The 16,317-nt window shown below is 59.2% G+C and overlaps 1 protein-coding gene across 1 annotated transcript in view; it reads left to right on the forward strand.

The window, feature by feature from the left end:
• The first annotated feature begins 9,187 nt into the window (after positions 1-9,187).
• Positions 9,188-16,317, forward strand: part of HTRA3 (HtrA serine peptidase 3) — a 36,035-nt gene continuing 28,905 nt past the window's right edge. The window contains exon 1 of the mRNA XM_019626455.1: positions 9,188-10,017. Within this exon, the coding sequence (XP_019482000.1) occupies positions 9,507-10,017 (511 nt within the window). The 5' untranslated portion in view covers positions 9,188-9,506. The remainder of the gene's footprint in view (positions 10,018-16,317) is intronic.

Raw genomic sequence — 16,317 nt, forward strand, 5'->3', positions numbered from 1 at the left:
GCCGCTGTGCCCCTCCATCCCCACACCCTCTCCTCCTGCCATTTCTCCACTCGGGTGTCCCGTGGGCAACACGCACCCACACTAGGCTGCAGTCTCGGCCTTAAGTGGCTACAGGACGGTGTCCATCTTGTCCCTGAGCCCCGAGACACCCCGGAGACTTCCAGAAGCACTCAGCAGGGAAGGCGTTTTGGGCTGAGGGGCTGCATTAGCCACGGAGTAAGCGTCAGCAAAACGCAGGTTTAGAGAGCATGATGACGGGGCCGGTTTGTAGTGGTGGCCCGGGAAAAGGCTGGTGACACATACCACAGGGTGTTCAGGGAAAGCCCAGGGGACAGTGAGTCCAGCGCAATGCCTGACCCAGCGGGGGACGTGGGGGAGGCAGCACCTAAGTCCAGGAAGAATGTCCGATGCCAAGAAGCGTAGAAAGGGCGCCCCAGGAGAGACTGCAGCAGGATCAAGGCCTGGTGGCAGGATGAGAGAGAGATGCCAATGCAGGGAGCCCGTGAGGATGGGGGGCTGGGGGAGCCCCAGGAAATGAAGGGGGGATGCCTGAGCTGCGCCCTGGGGGGCCACGAGGCCAGTCCACACACAGGAGGGCCAGCCTGGGAGCCCTTGCACAGACCCGCCCGGAAGGGGCGCGGGAGGGGGGCATGCCTCAGGAGTGAGGTCACCAAGGACGCCCCGGCCAGAGCAGGAGGAAAATGCTGCGTCTGCACAAAGCCACCGAGTGAGCTGGGGTGACGGTGGGGCCTCTCTGGCACAGAGAACCACAGCGGCCTCGTGGCCAAAGCTTCCTGTCCATCCTACAGGAAAATTATAGGGGCCCATGCAGCGCGATGGACGGGAACACGCCAGGGGCCCAATCATCCCCCACCCCTGTGTCATGCTGGCGGGCCTCTCATCCCACACACCACACTGAAGTGGAGAAGGTTAGGGGCCTGGGATCTGCAGCTCTGAGTGCCCCCAAAGGGTCCAGCCCGAAGCGGGGCACTGCTGAGAACATGCCCTCCTGGGGCCACCGCCCTCTTTCAGCTTTGGCCTTGCCCCCTACCCACACGGTGGCCATTGCCATCCTTTAAGGACACAGCTCACTCTCCAACCCCCCAGCGGCCCCATCACTCTTGAAATCAAATGCCAGCTCCTTACCAGGGCACCCTTGGCCCAAACCCACCTCTCCAGCCCCGCCTGCCCCACACTGCAGCCACAGAGAGCCACCTTTGGCTGTTCACGGCCTGCCTCCCTCCCTCCTGCCAGTCCATCTCCCCTCTTCCTAGGGAGATAAACCATTCAGGACATGCTGAGCTCTGGTGGGTGGGCAGGTCCACACGCCACCATCCCATGACCCAGCACAGAATGGAGGTAAGCGGGCTGGAGAACGCTGGTTAGCATAATCCCTCATGAGCACCGGAAGACGTTTCAGGTCCTGGTACAAAAATGCATCCTCCACCAGCACAACCGCCAGCTGACCCTTCCTATGGGAGCTGTTTTCTGTCCACTGGAGGAGCTGATCCAGGGCTTAGCCACGCCTTCTCTACAAAGGTGGTTTCAGGTGCAGGAGTCTTCGGAACGCTGTGCGGTGTGGTGCCCTCCAATCACGGGCGTCGGGCGACTTCAGCTCCTCCCACCTCCGCCTCCTCCCCAATGGCTAGCCGTCTCTCCATCCCCACCCCCACACACACCTCAGCTGCACACCTAGGGAGGGCCTTCCTGGGCAGGGGAGCCACACACAGGCTTGGGGATTTTTCCTTTCTTTTTTTTTTTTTTTAGCACTAATGCCTGTGTTTTAGTGGGAAACTTGCCTTTGTAATTAATAAAATAAGAAAGCAAAAAATTACCAAAAAACGATTCCATTTATAGGAAATGTCTAGAGCAGGCAGAAGTAGACTATTGGTTGCCAGGGGCTGGGGGAAGGGATAGGGGGAACGGTCACTATTGGGCACAAAACTGCTTTGGGTGGGGGGGATGAAAGTGCTCTAAAGTTAACTGTAGTGATGGTTGCACAACTCTGTGAATATACTAAACTCCACCGAATCGTATACTTTAAAAGTGTGACTTGTGTGGCATGTGAATTACATCTTAACAAAGCTGTTATATTTTTAAAATCCGAAGTGAGGGGTGTGTTGGAAACTGAGATTGCGAAGATGGAGCCGTTTCTGGCAACACAGGGGCTGGGGTGTGGACTGGGGACCGAGGAGGGTGGAAGAGTCCCTGTGGTGAGGAGTCCTGGGGACAGGGGCCCGGATGTGGGGGTGCCATCCGTGCAGAGTGTGGGGCTTGGGATGGAGGGAAGGGGTGGGGTTGGGTCAGGGGACTGGATGGGAGTTAAAGAGATGACAGATGGCTGGGGGCTCGCGATAGAGGCTACTGTCCACAAGGATGGGGGTGTGGGATGTATTTCATCTGAGAGGGTTAGAGCAGGTGGCATTCAGGCTGAGAGGGTGGGGCAGGGGCTGGTTCTCTACCACCTGATCAGCTGGTCTCCTGGCAGCAGCAGAGAAATGTGCACAAGAGGACAAGAGCCAGTGTGCCCGTTTTAAGGAGGAAACTGAGGGTTAGAGGGGTTACAGAGCATGGACACAGTCTCCCGGCAGGACGTGGCTTGGAGCCGGCTACACCCTGGAGCTGCCTCATGGTTATGCCATGCACTCCCTTCCAGAGCCTCCTGCAGTGCCCGCCAGAGCCAGGCAGGCCACCACGGCAGGTGTGTGCGAGAGAGCTCTCCTCCCTGGAGGTGTGGAAGCATCAGGAAGACACTTGGAGGGGGGGCCTCCAGCCTCTCATGGGAGGCTCCTTCTGGCCAGAGCATCTCGTCTTTGTGATGTGTGACCCCAACCTTCTATAATATATTCCCACCCCACAAACCTGTGTGACCTTGGGCAAGTCGCTTCACCTCTCTGAGCCCTGGCATTCTTCCCTGTGATATGGGGATGGTCCTCCACAGGGACTCTGGGGATTACATCACACCTGGGCACAGAGCATGGCAGGTGCCCAGGGAGCAGCAGGCGCTGGGACTGTTGGCAGGGTGCGCCTGGGGAGGTCCTGTGTCCCATTGGCAGGTTTGAGGGGTGCCCCAGAGGGCCATCAGACACCTCCTCAGCCTCGGTTTTGAAGGGCTTTCTCCTCGGCTCACCTTCAGGCCAGCAGGCCCCTGGAGTCCTGTGGACACAGCTCAGACCTCCGCCCCTCACTCCTGACAGCCTGGGTGGCCAGAGCGACTCGTCAGGGCATCCACCACGCAGCTTCAGAGAGGATGGAGAGGGGCCTCAGAGGGCAGACGGAGGCCAAGCAGCCCCCAGGACAGCTGCACGGTCAGCTGGCTGGGTGGGGCTGGCTGCCTGGCCGGACAGGATGGACAGAATGTACCCTCCCACAGCAGGGAGGCTGCTCTGATCCAGGAGAAGGTTCGCATCCAACTTGGGTCGGGGATGGGGTGGGGTGGGTGATTTCCAAGAAGGGTTTGGGCTGCAGACACTCAGGGCTGAGGATTGTTGTCTTAAGAGAAAGAAAAAAGACCAACCCCGCTCCGCCCGCCAGCCCTGACTACATCACTTCAAGCAGCCAGGCCCCCCCACCCCGAGCTGCTGCACACCCCTTCCTAACCTCTCAGCGCTGCTTGTCTGAGCCTCAGCGTCAGCTGCTCCCAAAGCAGCTTTTGTACTCGAGGCACGAGTGCCACTGCCTGGGTTCCAATCTCGATTCTGTGGCTCACTTGCTGTGTGAGCTTGGGCAAGTCATGGAACCTCTCTGTGCCTTGCTCTCGTCATCTGTGCAATGGGCATGACAACATAATACCTCCTCTGGAAGGTGTGGGCATGATTAGAGACACCCACGGTTTGTGCCTGATACGCAGTAGAGACTGAATCAATGTGACCCCGGGTTATCAATTAGCCCGGCTATCTCAGCAGCCCACCTCCCTCCAGGCCTCAGCTCTCCCTTCTATAAAATGGACATGAGCAGACGTGTGATGCTGGGGAAAAAACATGGACTTTGGGGTCAGAGAAACTATTTTCTAATCCTGGCTCCACTATCTAATGCCTTAGGGGCCACTTAAACTCTCCTAGCCTGGGGTTCTGTGCCTGTGAGGTGGTGTAACCAGCACCCCAGCGGTGTTCCCTAACCTAAGTAGATGCCGAGAAAGGACAGGGTGGGGCCAGCAGGCAGAGCTCTCTAGAGGTCAGCGGGTCCCTCCGCGCTGGTGCAGTGGGGCCTCCCTTCTCCAGGCCGCTGTCTCCTTGCCCCCAGTGGCCGACGTGCTCCCTCCGCCCCGCACACTCTCTCTCAGCCCTCACCTCCTATATCAGTTTTCTGTGCAACAAAACAAGTGACCACAAGCCTAGTGGCTTCAAACAACACACTTCGCTGTCTGATAGTTTTTGTGGGTCAGGAGCCGCATGTGTTAGCCGTTCCTGATGCCGGGTCTCTCCAGGTGCCACCGGTCACATCCTTAACTGGAGGCTCAGCGAGGACATGTGTTGGGTCTGTCGGGTGTTGGCAAAACTCGGGTCCTTTTGGTTGTAGGGCTGAGGTCCCTGTTTTCTTGCAGGCTGTCGGCTGGGGGGCGTTCAGCTCCTAGGGGTCAGCCCAGGTCCTTGCCTCGTGGCCCCTCCATGGGCCCCTCACAGGGCGCAGTCCCATGCTGTGACCTTGGACACGTAACTCCACCTCTCTGTGCCTGGGCTGCCTCACCTGCTAAACGGGGATCCTCATAGCACCTGCCGCACAGGGTTCCTGAGAGCAGTGCTGAGTGCTGGTTATCGCTTCTCGCTGGCCCCCGTCCTCTGCGAGTGGTGAGTGCCAAGGGGAGGCTGCAGACAGTGTTTCACACGTCACCACCCCTCCCTGAGCAGGGCCCACCCGCTGAGTCACCCACTAATGCCGGTTAATGAATCTTATCGAAGACCGAGGTGTGGCTGGGGATGGTCCTCGAGGTCCCCAAAGTGACGTAAGCTATGACCTCATGCGATGTGCAGCCCCTGCCTGGACAAGGCGCAGGTCAAAGGGTAGAGCCTGCCCAGAGTTTGGAGAGTAGGACCCAAGGGCCAGGGCACAGCCCTGCTGTCGAGCTCTGTGCTGGGGTGGGGGTGTCCCAGGAGCGGGGGCGCAGACTCTGGTCCCACCCAGGTCTGGCCCGATGGAGTCAGCTCTATTCTGATCAATGTAACAAAACACTGGCTGATGCCCGGCATGTGCCAGCGCCCGGGAAATGAGACGCCGTCCCTCTCGGCAAGGGGCTGTGCCTGGAGTGGAGTCAGGCCTGAGAAGGTCGCGCTGTGGTTCCCATTACGGCTGCAGTCTGGAGCAAGGTCACTCTTTATAGCAAGAACCCCTGCTGCAGGCGCAGAACCCTGAGCCCCACGGAAAGTATCCCCTTTGCCCAGGAATCTTGGGGCATTCCCTGGAGGGCACTTCCCATGAGCTTACAAACAAGGCAGAGTCTGCAAGGGGCACTGCTGCCTCCGCCACCAGCCACCGCCTCTGCTGGTTTTCAGAATGCCTGGTCCTCTGGCACCAGTGTGGACGTGCTGGGCAGCGCCGTGGGGCCCTTATGTGCCAGGCCATAGGGAGAATGCCTCGGTCCCCTGGGCTGCGTTTCATCAGAGGGTCCCAAAGCATGGTGTCTGGGCCCTTGCTGACGTGGTTCTGAAGGCCTTCAGTCCTCGCAGCCCTGTCCCGTCTTCTAGAACCTTCTCGCCCTACTGTGTTGGGTGCCACAAGTCATGTGGGCTGACCCGAGTCCATTCCTTGAATAAAGTTTCATGGAACTCATTACCTGCAGTAAAGTGTGCTAGGTGAGGGCAGCATTTTCATGAGTGAGTGAGTGAGGCCACTTCTCACCAACCCCAGTATCGCAAGGCCTGCTCCTGAATTAGCTTCTAGGTCATTCTGCCAAGCGCAGGCACTACTGCCAAAACGGTTGCTCCCCCAGGAAAATCCAAATCGCCAGCTGACTAACAGAGATTCTTGCAGGATCCCTAGGCTGTCTCGCCCCTGGGCCCCACCGAGCAACACTCTATGGAGAGCCCCACGGTGTCACGGTAGAGGGTGCTGTCAGCACATCCCCCAGCGTCCTCTTTCTGAGGCTCCCTGGGGACCCCTCCTCTCCTTTCGATAACGAGAAGAGTTAGGCTGGTTTAGAGCAATGGGCCTGTTTTCATCACATGGGCAGTAGCTACCAGGAAACGCAGAGCGGAATTTATGGGCACACACTAAAAAGTAGCATCTCATGACAAGAATTTACATATCAGCCTCACCTCTGGCTTCCCGTTATGTTCCTGTCACTCCGTTTTGCTTCACTCTATTTTCCTCCCCTCCTTTTTATATTGTTCTTGTTTGTAAAGAGCCTTAAATATTTGGGTGGGGACCAAGGGGCGTGAATATAAACGAATGAATGATAAACTTACGTAAGTGAAGCCTGTCGGCATTTGTTGGAGAAGGGACACTCAGGAGAGAGGGCCTGGATGCACTAGCAGAGCCACATCGGGAGCCTGGACGGAGGACAATGTGCCTCGTGTTCCCTGTGTGTCCCGATAGTAGGAGGAGCCTCCGTCTTCCTTAAGGCATCACCTGGGCACAAGCTGGGCCTTCAAGGAATGCCCCCCACAGAGGGGCAGGGCTCTGGGGAGCTCAGATCCCCTGGAGGGAGCCCCTAGCAGGCTGGGGGAGCCCTGAGGGTGTCTTGGTTTGCAGAGCCAGAGGTAGGAAGGAGTGGGGAGCAGCAGGGGGCGCTGTCCCTCCGCCTCCCCCGCAGCTGCCCCTGATTCTGGAACTGGGTTCCCTTTTAAGCCAACAGAGCGCTAGCTCGGGGCCTCGGGCCAGCCCATGCTCACGGCAGCCCAAGTGAGCCCAGCTGGCCGCCCACGTCAGCCCATGTCCAGAAAGAACAAAGGCAACTCCAGGGGATTGCACCGCTGCTTCCAAGTGGAGCAGGGAAGCTACTAGGTGTCCTTCCACGCTGGGCCTCAGTTTCCCCATCTGTACAAGGAATAAATGTCCCCTTTGCCAGGCAGTTGTAAAGGTCTAATCGAATGACCATTGGGGGGCAGTGTGGTCTGAAGGGAAGAGCTGAGACTTGACTGGCAGAAAGACCCAGCTCTGAGTCCGGCCTGCTGCACGCTGTGGCCTTCACCTTCTAGAACCTCCTTCTAAGGAGCACAATACACACCTCCCAGGGGGCCGTGCCTATTCAGTCAAATAATGTGTGCAGAGCACCTGAATAGCCTCAGGCCCCACAGAGCAGCAGGTATCACTTGTGAAGTGTAGAGGGCATGCAAACTCAGGTCTGCAGCCGCAGCCAGCCCTGTGCCTCCCTGAGACATGGTTTCCCTAACCGAACAGGAAATGAGCTCTTAACCCTCCCAGGTCTCTGCTTTTCTGTGCACTGGTGTTACCCTGAGGGATGGGTGTCTGCAGCACTGTGTGGCTCCCCAAAGAGTCGGCTCTGGGTCACGAAGCCCCCCAGTATGTCCTGGACCTGCAGGGCACTCCCTCTGCCTTACAGGCCTGAGCCCGCCGGGCAGGAGATGCGGACCAGGAGTCCTGGCCAGGGTTGGGGGAGGCCAAGCCCAGCCTGGCCCTGGGGTGCCCAACCCCCAGCATTCTGGGTTATTCCAAATAAAGGCCTGAAACTCTCCACATCTTCAAAGCAAAATGCACTTCCCGTTTTTTCCGAGGTAGAAATGCATGTAGTATAGCCCCCTTCACACCCCACTCCCCTACTGCCCTTCGACTCCACGCTGTGCCTCACGTTCACCGCCACTGCCTTTCTGGGATCCTGTGGGTGCTCAAGCCCAGACCTCCAGCTCCTTTCTCCTGTGTCTCCCCAGCCTGCACCCCTTCCTCCAACAAACCCATCTGACCCCTCCCCAGGCAGCGCCCAGGGTCCTCTCCTATCTCGTCCAGGCCCCACCCCCACCCCCAGTTCCCTCTCCCTCCTTCTGAGCCAGAGGTTCCTAACCTGGGCATCCATAAACTTGGGTGAAAAGGACATCTTTATTCTCACAACTCCCCCTGAAGCCCAGACTTCCTTCGGTGGTGACGTAGGTCCGAGCCACAGTGTACCTGTGACCCTGTCACCAGGGAAAAGCACGGGTGTTTCCACACTGCCCTGCGGTGGCCGCAGGCACCTCCAAACTCCCTTCTGCTCCCCGCTGCTTGGAAACCTCCCGGCTATCCGATCCGACACGCCGGGTGTTGTTATTAACTATTCACAGAGAAGCCCACGTGTATATCATGGATTTCTTTGTTGTTTTAATAACTGTATTTCAATCACATATTTTCCTTTTGTAACGCTATGCAGTTTGTTTTATGCATTTAAAAAATATCATTCTGAACCAGGCTCCCTGGACTTCACCGGGTGGCCAAGGGGCTCACGACAGAAGGGGGGACCCCAGCTCCAGCGTCTGCATGCATGTCTCCTGCTTAGTGACACCCTGCTTTAATTTGCTTTCTCTTCTGGGGCCTTTGACCAGGGGGTGACCAGCTCCTGGTTTGTCCCCTGCCAGGCCCCAGTCCCATTACCGCATAGCCACACCCTGCCCACCTCCAGAGGGGGTTCTGCCTTCTTCCCTCTGACCCCACAGCCCTCGTCAGGCTGGCTTGAAATCCTTGTCTCCAGCCTCTGGGCCCCTCCAGGGCAGGGCGCTGGGTCTGAAGTGGCCCTTTAGAGCCTGAGTGGGGAAGAGCTTGCGTGCCAAGCGTGAAGTGCTTGGGAACATTGAAACCCACTATCTACTTGGTGGGGTCACCCCAGCAGTCCTATGAGACAGCAAAGGGCTCTCATTCCCTTTCACAGAGCAGACCAAGGCAAGAGCTGTGAGCCCTGACAGACCTGTCCAGCGCCTGGGAGAGCGCGTCCTCCAGCTCCAAAGGCTGAGGAGTCAGGGCACAAGTGGGCGCTCCCCGAAGCTTTGTCACCAACGGAGGTGGGGAGCTAGAGGGGTGACGTCCATCCACACCACCGCTGTGGCCTGTCCAGGCCCTGCGCGGAGAGCGCCCCTGCGGAGGAGGCCTGGGGGTGGGGGGAGGAGGAGAAAGCGGGCGGGACAGGAGCCAGGCTGGGGCGCCGGAGCTGGGGCCTGGACTTGTCCATTTCCATGGGGATGGAGGAGCAGTTCAGGTCGCTGGAACCCTGGACGTGGGCACCTCTGGTGCAGGAACTCCAGTGGTGCCTGTACCCTGGGGGTACCCCCTCCACATGTCCCTACCCCTCTGAGCCACCGGTATATCCATCTCCGGGGTTGCCCAGACCAGGCAGGCCCCCTCGTGCCACCACCGCCCGGTGCGTCCAGGCCGGGAAAGCGGAACATTGGCCATTTGGGGCGGGGGGCGGGGCTGGCGCGGGGACCCGGCCGCCCCTTCCAGCGGGGGCGGGCCGGGCTGCGCCTTTAAATGCTGCCGGGCCCGTTGCCCGCAGACTGTCGGCCAGGAGGGAGCGGGCGCCTTTCCAGTCTCCGCAACCCGGTCATGCCCCTCCGGTCCCGGCACCGGCCCTTCTGAGCCGCTGGCGCATGTGGCCGCGCGCGCGTCCCCGGCCCCTCCGTAGGCGTCCGGCGCCCGGCCCCAGCGCGGCCTCGGTGTCCCCGCCGGCCTCCGGCCGGTCTTCCGCGCTGCCGCCCGCCCCCGGCCCGTCAGCCATGCAGGCGCGGGCGCTGCTTCTGGCTGCGCTGGCCGCGCTGGCCCTGGCCCGGGAGCCACCGGCGGCGCCGTGCCCCGCGCGCTGCGATGTGTCGCGCTGCCCCAGCCCGCGCTGCCCCGGCGGCTACGTGCCTGACCTCTGCAACTGCTGCCTGGTGTGTGCAGCCAGCGAGGGCGAACCGTGCGGCCGCCCCCTCGACTCGCCGTGTGGGGAGAGCCTGGAGTGCACGCGCGGAGTGTGTCGCTGCCGCTGGGCTCACGCGGTGTGCGGCACCGACGGGCACACCTATGCCAACGTGTGCGCGCTGCAGGCGGCCAGCCGCCGGGCGCTGCAGCTCTCTGGGACGCCCGTGCGCCAGCTGCAGAAGGGCGCCTGCCCATCGGGTAAGTGCTCGGGCTGGGGAAGACCAGCCCCGGGGTGGACGGGAAGGCTTCTCCTGGGGAAACTGAGGCTCAGTGCTAGGGCAGAGCCTCAAAATCCTGAAGCTCTGGGCACAACTGGAAGGGCCTTTGGAAATCAGCTAGCAAGCCCTCTGGCTCTCCAAGTGGGGAAACTGAGGCCCGGAGGGATTAAAATGCTGTCCCCAAGGTCACAGTAGTCAAAAGTGAACCCCGGTGCTCTCCTGACCACCCCAGCCGGCCTGGTCCAGCTCACATTCCTCCAGCTTCTGGCCTCATCAGAACTTACCTGTCTTGTGTCTCATTTCCACTGGTCAGCTTGGGCAAAAAGCCATCTTTCCTGGCCCTAAGTTCCCAGCCCAGGTGCCCTTTGGAGCGACACTCAATGTTTTCTTTTTTTTAAGATTTTAATTGGGGAATTGGGGGATGGGAACAGTGCTGGGGAATTGGGGAAAGGGGAACAGACAAGTTGCTGTCCTTTTGTTCTTCAGTCTAGTTGTGGAGGACGTTGCTTCACTGGCCCAAGTTGGCACCATCATTGCGCTCTTCCCGGGCAAGGCAGATCAGTCGCCGGCTTCTGGACGGCCGCTCACTGCAGCTGCTGGCCGCTCACACTGGCTGCTGGCTACACACGGTAGCCCATGGCAACCCACTGCAACAGGGGCTGCAGCCTACCCCGTCGCCGGCGACTCACAGCAGCCCAGCTCCAGGTTGAGCTGTTGTTCAGCATCTTAGCTGTGGAGGGCAGTGTCACTGGCCCTCATATGTGGGATCCGAACCGGGGCCCTCTGGTGTCCCAAGCCAGCTCTTAACCAACGTGCCACTCGCCTGGCCCTGTTTTCTTTCTTTTTAACTGCACTTAAAATGCATGTCCCCAGAGGGCTGTCTGGGAATGGTGAACGAGCTGATGGGGTCCCTGGAATGCCTGGGGCTCCACAGGGAGAGGCTGTGGGCAGGGAATTTCTCTGCCTCTTCAAATCCCAGAACAGCCTTCCCTGACCTGGAGTTGGCCCTGGATGGTTTCTTGCCACACAGGCTGACCCTGTGCATGGAAGAAAATGCTGAAAAACCTGCTGTCCCCTTATGTGTTTGGGACGTCTCTTAAGAAGGCAGGCTGCGGCGTTAGTTCAACAGGCACATGCAGATACTCTGTGCTGGGCCCTGAGTTCACAGAGTCGGGCTCATGTGTGCCCTCAGCCTGCAGCTTCAGGGGGGGACTAGCCATGAGGGCAGGCCCTACTGCCCTGGGAGCACCACAGGGCACAGCTGCCTGGGTGCCGGGACCTTCAGCAACGAGGGACATCTAAACTGACTTCAAGGATAAGGACACACCTTCCAGGTAGCGAGAGGAAAAGGCTTTCTGGGAGGACAGAATAGCATGAACCACCACATGGAGGCTGGCTATGCGTGGTGAGCCTTGTAGGGAGAGCCAATAGCCCTGAGCAGCTGGTGTGTAGGGGAAGTGTGTGTGTGTGTGTGTGTGTGTGTGAGAGAGAGAGAGAGAGAGAGAGAGAGAGAGAGAGAGAGAGAGAGAGAGGCTGACCCGAGTCTGTGCAGGTGGGCAGAGATGGGATGACGAGTGGCCATAGCATCCTGCTGAGAGCTTAGATTTCATCCTGTGGGCCAGGCTTCCCAAAAGTCGTCTGGTATTCTGAAAATAAGTGTCCTGTGGCCCAAAAAGGTTGGGGGCATGAACATTGTCCCTGCAATTGGCAGTCACTTGATTCTATCAGAGGTTCTGAGAAAACCTGTAGTAAGAAATACACAAAAAAATTGATAAAAGCCAGGGTTTCTCAAGAGAATTTCAAGAGAGCACTCCTTTCCTGGCAGAATACAGAGCCCAGTCTGGGAACCAGCGCTATTGACTGATTATTTGGGAGTGCCATTGCAGGGCCTTAGGGAAGCGAGCGTGATGTGGTCAGCTATGTTTAAATTGCGTCCAGGACCCAGGGATGAGACGCTGGTGCCGCTTAATGTCTGGGAGATGGGCGTTATAATTTAATGAGTGCCTGCTGCACCCTCAGGGGTGGCCCATCTGCGTTGGGGTTTGGTACTAGTGGGCCCGTCTCGGGTCATGATGGGTCTGAGAGGTGGGGGGCTCAGGGTGGGCCTGGCGCCTGCCCACTGCAGCTTGGTTGTGTCCGTGGGGGCCCCTCCCCAGCCCCGATGCCCCACCCATGTGGCGGGTGCTATTAGAATAATTAGGACCCAGGACCAGGATGGCGGAGGCAGCAGGCAGGGAGGTTGGAGGTGGTCTTGGCATTTTGAAACCCTCATTTTTAACCGATCATGTTTGCATTTGTGAAGTACCTCCTCTGTGTGCCTGGCTGGCCTGGGATGGTGATAAGGGCACCTCCATGAGGCAGAGCCCGTCTGTGCCCTCGAGAAGCTCAGAGGGGCGGGGACGCATATGGGAGAGTGGGAAGAGGGAAACAGCCTGATGACCACAGACAGGCGCAGAGGTGGCCAGTGGGCGGAGTGGCTGGGAGGGGAGGTCACAGGCTGGGGCTGTCCCGGGGTGCCCTTACAAATGGTATGGCTTTAGATGAGTTACCCCCCGTTTCCTCATCTGTGACATGGGGCTGACAGTAGCACCTACCGGGGAGAATTGTTGCAATCAATAAGGCCATCTATTATTTCAGGTATTATTATCGCTATTGCGATTACCAGTTGTTTTATCTGGCAGAGTCAGTGGGGTGCTCCTCTGCTAAGCTGTGGGAGCTGAGTGGGCGCTCTCTGAGCACAGGATGGGAGGACAGAGAGGGACAGCAGCAACGCAGAGGCACGTGGACGGGCCTCACAGGCCCAGGATCCCGTGAGCATGGCTGCCCCCAGAGCCCGAGGGGCAAGGGACTCTGTGTGGGGCTGAAGCCCACGAGAGAGGGGAAGGGAGGCCTCGCTGCAGGAGGGAGGGCCAGCCGGGTCCAGGGCCTGTGAGCACAGATCACACTGTGGTCTGTGTCCCCGCCATCGCTCTGGGCCTGGTGCGATCATTGTCATACACACCCCAACCCTGTACACGGGGCCCTCAGACACCCAGGTTTCTGCAGTGTGCGTGGAGTACTCTCTGGTGCCAGGTCTCTCCTCGTCACAGTCACATCTGCCTCTGCACTCTGGCCGCATACACCGCAGATGTGCCCTCGGAGGCAGGGAGAGGACAAGTGGTTTATCTGAGGTCAGTTGGCCAGGAAGTGACTGAGCCAGGACTGGCCCCCGTCTGGCTGGCTTTGAAAGCCACACTCTTCAAGGGCCCCGGGCTTTTTTCTGCGGCCGGGGTGGGGGCGGGGTGGGGGGAGCAGCAGGGTCCCCCATAAGTGGAGTCGGGGTTAGGCCTAGGTCTCCAGCTCCACTGGGCTCAGCTTCCACAGGGCGTCACTGGCAGTGTCCCCCGTCTGCCCTCCCGAGGGCCCTGCCAGAGGTCGCGGGGTGATGTCCACACACTGGGGCCCACCCTGAGCTTTCCTGCACAGAAGTCCTGCCAACTCTACCCTCACCCTGGCCTGTCTTCAAACACGCCCAGGTGCTGATGACTCAGGGCGCCTGTGCCTTCTCTGAGCTCGAGTCCCGTGTCTCACCTGGCCACCGTCCTCAACCGAGAGAACCGCCCCGGCAAGTTTAGGTCAGAAGCCTCCGTCGCCTCTGGTTTTCTGCTTCCCCTCGTTCCTTAGCTTCCGTCCATAGGCTGGTCTTGAGCTCGACCTTGAACCGTCCCCCAGGCTGCCACTGCTCCTATCTGCCCCGGCCGCTCTGGCCTCCCGTTCCTTTCCCACCTCCTTCACCCTCCCTCTGGTCACTCTGTACACAGCAGCCAGGATAATCCTGATAAATCTATCCTGCCTGTCCCCGGTGGGACCCCCCTCGGCAGCTCCCCAACATGTATCCTGACCCACACGACCCCATGCCTTCTGGCCCCTCCCACGCTGAACACCGTCTCATCCTCTGTGCTCCAGCCATGCCGGTCCCCTTCTCGCCTCAGGGCCTTTGCACGTGCTGTGTGCGCTGCCTGGAATCCCCAGTCCCTCACTTTCACTTGGCCGAGTCCTCGTTCTGCCTTGGCCTGGCTGTCACACCTTCCCTGAGCTGCCTGTCCTGACCGCCATGCCTCGCTAACCCCTTTCGTTAGCCTCATGAGTGCACTCTGGGGTCCCCTCTAGACTTGCACAACACCTATTTGACTTGATGCCTTATCTCCATCTTCACTGGGCCCCGAGCCTCACAGGGCAAGGGCCTGGTCTGTTTATTCCCTGCCAGGCCTGGTCTAGCGCCTGGCGCACAGTAGGTGCTGTGGAATGAGTGGATCACCACGTGACGTACAAATCTCCGATAACCCTCCCAACCCTCCTTGCATACCCCAGTGACGGGCTCACCACCTCTTCAGGGAGGCAGTGCTGCTACACGGTGCGGCAGCAAAAACTGAGATAAATGTGTGCAGAGGGTCTGCACAGAGAAGAGCTTTCCCTTTTCACTCCAGGGACTTAGGATCCTTGCAGCCTGTCTGCCTACAGCTGCAAACAAATAGGCCTTTGAGTGTGCGATTAATTCAGAATTTAGAGCCCTAGGGCCGTTTACGTGGCATTTAATAACCAGCTTTTGTTGTGCAACCCCAGAGTAATTTCCTACTGTGGCTGTCAGCTTTATTTATTTAAGAGCTTTGGTTGGCTTTTGAGTTTTAATCCTCTTGGCAAATTCGGCAAGAAGATGTCTCTCCTACTTCTCACCCTCGGCCTGCCCAGGACAGCAGAGCTGAGCTGTCTTAGAGCCAGGGTCCCTGGGAGCCAGGAGCCCAGCCAGAGGAGCTTACGACCCAGGGCACTGTCATCCCCCAGCCAGGGCTGGGCCTAGACAGCACCCCCACCGTCTGCATTCTCCCCAGGGCACCCCCTCGGGGTCGGCCTGTCCATGCACCTCCAAACATGGCCCGAGTGGGCATCGTGAAACTCGGATCGCCCCTTCCAGAAGCTCAGCCATGTCTCCCGCTGCCTTCAGATCCGAACACAGACCTGTGACAGGGCCTGCAGACTCGGTGCGACCTGGCCTCTGCTTCCTGCCCGCCATCACCGCCACCAGCAGACCCCGCCCCCCGAGAAATCCCCAGTCTCGTGTTGTGAGGGACAGATGACGCTGTGTGGAAGCAGGCAAGGAGGGGTCGGGGGGTTCCTGGAGGAGCAGCGCTCAGACGGTGTGGAGAGGTGGGCACGAAGTTGGCAGGAGACGCTGAGCACAGTGGGTATGGGGCCCCGCTAGTGGGAGGTCCGTGCCCCGGGCAGGGAAACCCGAGGAGGCTTGCGGTAGGGTGATGGCCGAGGGGGACAGGTTCCAGAGGTGGTAGCCTCTCAGGACTGACAGGGTCTGGGTGTGGGCAGAGTGTCCGAGCTGATGGATGGTGGGGCCTCCCCTCGAGGCAGGGCACCCCGGAGCACAGGTCTGGAGAGGCAAGGTGACGAGTTCAGGTTAGGTACTGATGGGGGCTCTGTTGTGGCACCCTCCTCACAGACTTATTGGACAATCAATGAATTAAATCATGAATTAAAAGAGCTTTGCACAGTGTAAGGGCTAAGACATTAATGCAAACACATCCAAATATTGACAAGTGGACATTTCTGACATAAATGGCGTTTGTGAGAGTGAGGGAGAGGTGGGGCCGGAAGTGCTTATGGAGGGGCTGCCACGTGCCAGAGGTTCGCCATGGGCCTCATCTGGTCCCCACCTTCCAGCCAGGCAGCCTGAGCCCAGAGGAGTCAGCTGATGGGCCAAGCAGGGCAGGGAGGGCTTCCTGTAGGAGGCGGGTCTGTGTCAGACCCCACGTTGGCTTCCATGGCTTCGGTAGCTTGGGGGACCCTGTGGGTGACCTGGAGTTCTGCCTGGCCTGTGGGACCCTCTGATAAAGCACAAACAAGCTAGTGGCAGAGTTGCCCCCTCCCCGGTGGAATTCACAGCGAAATGAGCCAGGCTGGCCCCAAGCCACAGACCAGCCAAAGCCGAGCTCCCTTTTGGGGCCTGACAACCAGTCACTATGGCCGAGGACCAGCACCGAGTTGGGGAAATACCTGGGGTAGGGCTCAAGGGACCTGGCCTTGAGTGGGTGTCACATCTCATGACCTCTCTGAGCCTTTTTCCTTGCCTGAATAATAGGGTAACAACTCGCCTTGCAGAACTGCTGTGAGAATTCACTGAAATCGTAAATGCTAGGAACCCAGCCCGTGGACAGGGAGGCCTGGGCTGCAGCCCTTGGCCCTGGGTCCCAGGGTCAGGAACCTGGTCAAGGACGGGAGGGCGGCCCCCGGC

This window comes from Hipposideros armiger, unplaced genomic scaffold (assembly GCF_001890085.2).
Source record: "Hipposideros armiger isolate ML-2016 unplaced genomic scaffold, ASM189008v1 scaffold_677, whole genome shotgun sequence".
NCBI classification, from domain to species: domain Eukaryota; kingdom Metazoa; phylum Chordata; class Mammalia; order Chiroptera; family Hipposideridae; genus Hipposideros; species Hipposideros armiger.